At 37.9% G+C, this 6589-nt stretch overlaps 1 protein-coding gene across 2 annotated transcripts in view; it reads left to right on the forward strand.

The window, feature by feature from the left end:
- The window catches only part of COL4A3 (collagen type IV alpha 3 chain), a 99571-nt gene extending 93655 nt beyond the window's left edge, over positions 1-5916 (forward strand). The window contains exons 51-53 of one of the 2 annotated variants that reach the window (XR_010909514.1): positions 344-516; positions 2784-4055; positions 4515-5916. Coding sequence is in view for 1 of the 2 variants with exons in the window: in XM_067465966.1 (XP_067322067.1) it covers positions 344-516; positions 2784-2868 (258 nt within the window). In the remaining variant the exon portion in view is untranslated. Of the gene's footprint in view, positions 1-343; positions 517-2783 lie in introns of both variants that reach the window. The other variant, XM_067465966.1, reaches the window with a different exon arrangement.
- The last annotated feature ends 673 nt before the right edge of the window (positions 5917-6589 follow it).

Consider the following 6589-nt stretch of genomic DNA (forward strand, 5'->3'; position numbering starts at 1 on the left):
ACTACTGTTCCATTTTAGTTTCAGCTCTTCAGTAGTTCTACCTGTAACGAAACAGATTGGAAGGGGGTTTAACTCACTCCCAGCCCCCCAAAATGTTTTCTTTCACAATAAAATGTTAGTGTTTCTTTCATTTGCTTTCAGAAACTGAGATTCAGTATTCATATTAGGTAAAAATTATAAGTTGCTGTATAAACCTAGCTTGTGATCATTCTTTGTGGACTTCACATTCTCTGGTATGCCTATCCCAATACTAATACCTGAAACACTAATTTTAAAATGATAATTTATTATTTTCGCAATGATGCAAGTGAATAGGTCTTTATTGAATATATTTATGCTACAGTACACAGGTGCAGGCTCAGAAGCTTCTGGACAAGCTCTGGCATCTCCGGGGTCATGCTTAGAGAACTTTTATGCCATCCCATTTATTGAATGTCATGGACGTGGGACATGCAGTTATTATTCAAATTCTTACAGTTTCTGGCTAGCCTCGCTGAACAAAAGAAGAATGTTCAGGTATGCTCATTTATACCACTTCTTTCATCAATGGACACTTCTGCATAAAGAACAAGATAATGCTAAAAAGTTCTAATTCCCTATGAAAGCAGACACTATCTTGCTTATGTAAGCATTCAAAATACATTTTCAAGTGTGCCATATCTCCTATAAGTATCTCCCTTATTCTATGTTGCTAATAGGTACCCTATTCACTTATGTATAAGTTTAGACATTTCTGTCAAAAAATGAACCCAAAAATGTGAGTCACCTTATCTATGTGTCAACATGAGTACTGTTACCTTAACTCATACATACATATGAACCATTCCCTTCTCTGAACAAAGTGGTAAAAGGCCAGAGTTTATTCTGCCCTAGGAGAACCTACATGAAGCATGGACTCCCCATTACTCTCTCCATTGTGGTGCCAGTTCTGAACTTCCTGAATGCCTGAGCAAGAAAACAGCAGCAGCCTCAAAATTACCCTCAACCTATCAATGGATCATATCAAAATCCACAATTTTGGCCCCAAAACCTGCCCTCAGCTTAGCCATGAAGTCAACTTATACATTACTATATACGGAACATAAAAGTACTTACACAACTGTGCCAGGCAAGGGAATATAGTAGTGGTATGGAAAGAAGAGCAAAAAATCACACCTGTGTTCAATGAAACACAAGAACAAGGAGTGCAGCTGTCACTGCATGCCAATATGCATACACACACACCTATATACTGTATATGGGATCCAAGAAGTCATTACCATGCTATAGCAATTTACTGAATTTGGTAGTTAATTTGGCCATCAATTTGGTTGCTATATAAAGCAGGGGTGGTCCTCAAAATCATGTTGATCTACAACTCCCTTAGGCTCTAACCAGCCTATGCAAGAAGTATTATAGGAGCTGCAGATTAGACTTGCATGTGGATCTGTTTTCCTTTGGTACCTTTGGGAGCACGTAACTGTAAGGGCCCTCCCAGTAGAAAAACCCACCCAACACAAAAGCCGATCTCAGCTCCTCTTCTGCTTTTTTGGCATCACAGTTTAATATTTTTTATTAATCCGAGCAAACAAAAATAAAATCCTCATTCCCTGAAAACCAGTTACCTCTCCTCTAGAGTAGACAGCAGAAACAACTGCAAGGAAGCATTATACCCAAAGCAGAAAGGAGATTTTGAAGCATGCCAGGAAAAAGAGGGTTTTTTTAAAAGGAAGCCCAGGGAGGATAGGTCCAGAAGGTCATTGCTCTTCCCTACTTGGAAGTGGGGAAGCCTCCTTAAATTCCTTGGAAAGAGTGTGTGGCATGGTGCAGGCCCGGAAGAGAAAGCATGCGCACCTCCTGCAGTGCTATCTCCTCTAGAGTAGAAACATCTTTAAGAAGTCCTCCTTTAAATGCCTTGGAAATAATGTGTGGCATGGTGCATAGAAAGCGTGTGCACCTGCCTGCAGCACCTCTCCTCTAGAGTAGAAACAGTTTAAATGCTTAAAATGACAGGAAGGGGAGCCTGGGAAGACCCCCCCCCCCCATAATGGGCAGGATACAAAACAAATATTTCAGCACCCCAGAGCAAAAACAGATATCTGACTTCCCGAATTTAGGAGGCTCCCGAAAAACGGATCAGGGCCTCCACCGAAATCCGGGACCCCGAAACAGACTGTGGTTTACCAGGAATGCACAAGCCTACTGCAGACCAAAACTGGCCTTCTCTTAATTAATACCCCATTCTTACATTCTAAGACATACTCCCACCGCCCCCATATAAACGTCTCTAAAAATGAGGTGAGTCTTAGACTTGCAGGTGAAAAGCAGGTGCTTTTCTTATATAAAGTATTTTTTTCCTGTTGGTGGTAATACTGAAATCATACAATCAATGGGATCTTAGAACTGAAGAAATGCAGTATATTATATGAGGACTTTAAGCATTTCTGAAAGATTACATCCTGAATTTATATTGATTTTCTCTTTGAAACAGGTTTCATAGATGCAAATTATGACTGTGTTTTTCTTAACTTTGATAATGAAGTCCTGATCCTCTTAATATTTGGGGGACATAACCTTTTCACATACTACAGCAATTTATGAATCAACTCAAACATTTTCGCTCGTCGAACTGCCTGCTAGATTTGATCCCACTTGCTAGATATTCTGGTCTATGTCCAATTGGTTATTACTGACTTCTGTCTGATTCTAAAGACTTTATCAACCAAATGTTATAATAAGAGGGTTGCCATTGAAAAGATGTTATTTTATATTCACTACATTGTTTTGTTTCTTGCTTTTTAAAGGAAACCATTATCGCAGACTCTGAAAGCTGGAGAACTGGAAAAAATAATCAGTCGCTGTCAAGTTTGCATGAGGAAATCCAATTGAAGAAATGAGAACTAAACTCACTTTGTGGCACAACAGAGAACTAAACTAAACCAAAAAGATTTTATGAACTTGTAGTAATGTGACTAAAACTGAACCTTATTAGTACCATGAACTTGAAAATACCAATGCTGTACTATAATGAAATAGTGCAATATTTTGACTTTTTTTGTTTCTGGTAAATTGCAAAGCACTTTCTTGAAATAAGTTGTTTGTATTTGCTGTATTATATGGTTGTCATATTTTGAACTCTGCCAATTCTGGGTCCATGGAAATTGTGTATTACAATGTCACCAGGTTTTATGTGCAAGGACTAAAGCCCCATTTGCGATCTTGTAAAAATGGAGTAAACAGGGTAGTGTTCGTTTACGTAAGTGTCGTCAAAATGGGTATTATTTAAGGTGAAGCATTGCCACTTACAGCAAACCAAGCTTAGCAAAAAAGTTTTGTGAAGTGTTTTGGAATTTCACCAAATGTATTATCTCTTTACAAGTCAACTCTTCCATTCATTAAGACAGGGGAACTATAGCACTATTAACTCACTGTAATATTGATACTACTTGTGTGGTTGGAAAGGGAACTTTCTACATGAATTGGTATGTTGGCTACCTTCTAAAGACAACAGAGATATGCTTGTCTGTTACTCGCTCTTACTAATTGCAATGTGCCTCTGGTCAATTATTACTGACCTATTGATGTAAAAGTCAAATCATGAAGAGCTGTGATAGTTTCACTCCGCTCCCCAGATTCAAACCATCAACCTTTTGGTCAGCAAGTTCAGCAGCTCAGTGGTTTAACCCACTGCACCACCAGGGCAGCTTGCAAATACATTTAAAGTATTTCAATTTAAAATGTACAAATATACAATCCTTAAAATAGAATGAAATATCATTGGTATTTTTAAAAATTCAGTTAAAAACCATAAAAACATATTTAAACTAAAAGCCACAGCCCCCTCTGACTTGATCTTAAAAACCTTCTGTCTGAATAAAAAGGTTTTGCCCTGCATAGAGTTGGAAGGGATCATAAGGATAATCCAGTTCATTACCCTGCTATGCAGAAACACACAATAAAAGCACCCCTGGCAGATGGCCATCCAGCCTATGCTTAAAAACCTCCGGGAAAAGAGATCCTACCACATTCCCAGGCAGCATATTCCACTTTCAAATAGCTCCTCCTACCATCAGGAAGTTTTTTTCCCTAATGTTTAGGTGAAACTGAAAGCAATGGAAATCACTACTCATTTGATTTCCATGGATTTAAGTAAAATGAAAGCATCACTATCTAAGCCAGTGGTTCCCAACCTGTGGTCTGTGAACCACCAGTGGTTTGCAAGAACTAAAATATGGTACGCAGCCTCACTGCCTCACAATATGGTACGCAACCTACACTGTTGTAACAAGAGCAACTGGTCTAACAAAACCTTCTTATAGTGCTGAGGCTTATTAAATATGGTTTTCTGTGGGCGAGCAGATGATATCTACTGGATGGCATATGTTCTGTATCAGAAACTAGAGCTGATGTGGTCTATCCAACGCAATTTTCTGAATCAGCAACCCAAATAACCAAACTGAATCTAAAGTTGACCAACAACTTATTCGAAACCCTTTTGGTACTAATATTGGAGAGTGGTCCTTGGTCAAAAAAAGGTTGGGAACCACTGATCTAAGCTCTGTCTATCCAGAGAGCTGGTGCAAAACAGACTACATGTTTCTAAATAGTCTCTTTTAGGAGAAATCAAGTACAAGTCAACTCCAAGTAAACAAGTGATGGAAAAGATTTGGGTTTCTTTCAGATTGCAAACTAATTTAACAGGTCGTCAATTTAGTAACAAATACCACTGAGCTAGCAAGATCTTTTTTCTCATAACTCTGAAGATTTTTCATAATCCACGATATCATAAATGTGCATCGAATGTAGATAGAATCTACAGCAAGTTACTTTTTCTATTTCAGAAAATAATGTTCCTTTTCAGCTCTGTTCTATCATGTAAGATTTACACTTTTAAAGTTATGTTTGAAGATATCAAATGAATTTCATGATAATCCATCCAGTGAAATCCAATCACTTAAACTGAGTATTTGCCAAGTAGCTTCAAGTGGTATCTGGAAAAGATTTATATACTGAGCATTCAGTTTAAATGTACTGATTGTATATTCCTCTGCTTCATTATTCTGAAATAAATTTACCTGTGACTTGGTCATTGTTTTCAGAATTGGAGCCTTAGGTACATTGAATTGATCAGAAAAGGAGATTTCTGGTGATGTAAAAAAATTACTTTGGTATGATTCTTATTGAACTTGATGTCATAATCTAATGAAAATTCATGCATATCCCCCTTGGAGCCCTAGTCTAGATCAGGGCCATTATTATTATTGCTGTTATTGTTGTTATTTATGTGTAGCTCTGAATGTTTTATATTTATAATATTGCACTTGAAAGATTATGGAAAATAATTATTAAAGTTGACAGTAAGGATGGCCACTATTTTTTATACTTCCACAATTGTAAGATTCCGCCATTATCTCAAATTTCATTAACTTGCAGACTTATATAAGCATATAATTCTAAGACAGGATACACAGTGCAGTTCTAGGCATACTTACTCAGAAAGAAATCCCACTATGCTCAGAAGGATTTAATTCCTTGTAAGTGTGATTAGGATAGCCTTAGTGATCTACTTAAGTATCATGTCCCTCATTCATGTGTTTTGTTTTATTTTCCTTTTAATATTTCCAATATCATGGTTAGCCTTTACAGTTCAGTTATATGTATATTATTTATTCAGAAGTAAATTTATCTGAGTGCTGTGGGTCTTGCTCCCAAGGATGTGTGCACAGGATTGCACCTACAGTGATAACAATATTGCAAATCTATTCTAATTGTAAGATCTGCTGTGCTTTACACTAGGATCGTCAACCACACAATCACTGCAATATCACAAAGCATTATGTTACCTTATAGTACAGGACTGTCGTTTGAACTTGAACCAGATACATCAATGCAAATGTTTTGGGCTTCCACAGTAAATAAAATGCTCCCTGAAAAAAATGTGTGTATTGTGTCATATATTAAAATCATATCAATGGTTTCATTCTCCATCAATTCATATTAATTCATGCTATTGATCCCGAAGCAGACATAGAAACAGGAACAGAGAAGATGGGTGATGTATCACTCAGGCCCCTTCCACACAGCTGTTTAAAATCCACCTTAAACTGGATTATATGGCAGTGTTGACTCAACCCAGTTTAAAGCAGATATTGTTGATTATCTGCCTTATATTCTGGGGTATACGGCTCTGTCAAAGGGCCCTCGGATAACTGAACATCTCAGGAGTATCAAGACGGAGAACATGACAACCACAACTTGAGGCCCTTTTCAGCACCTTTTAGGAACAGAGCTCAGGAGCCATTTGCCCCAGGTGCCACATGTAGAGGAACACATCAACATTGGCATTTCTGCATTACTTTTCACTCTTCCTTAGGAATCCCACAGACTTGAGCTCCATAAACCAAACTTGGGGAAGGACAACAAAACAGGCTGTACTAGGTTTGTGTGTGTGTGTGTGTGTGTGTTAGGAGCAACTTGTGAAACTGCAAGTCACTTTTATGTGTGAGAAAATTGGCTGTCTGCAAGGATGTTGCCCAGGGGGCGCCCAGATATTTTACCATCCTGTGGGAGACTTCTCTAATGTTTTTGCATGAGAAACTGGAGCTGACAG

The sequence above is a fragment of the Anolis sagrei genome, chromosome 3, assembly GCF_037176765.1.
Source record: "Anolis sagrei isolate rAnoSag1 chromosome 3, rAnoSag1.mat, whole genome shotgun sequence".
Classification (NCBI taxonomy): domain Eukaryota; kingdom Metazoa; phylum Chordata; class Lepidosauria; order Squamata; family Dactyloidae; genus Anolis; species Anolis sagrei.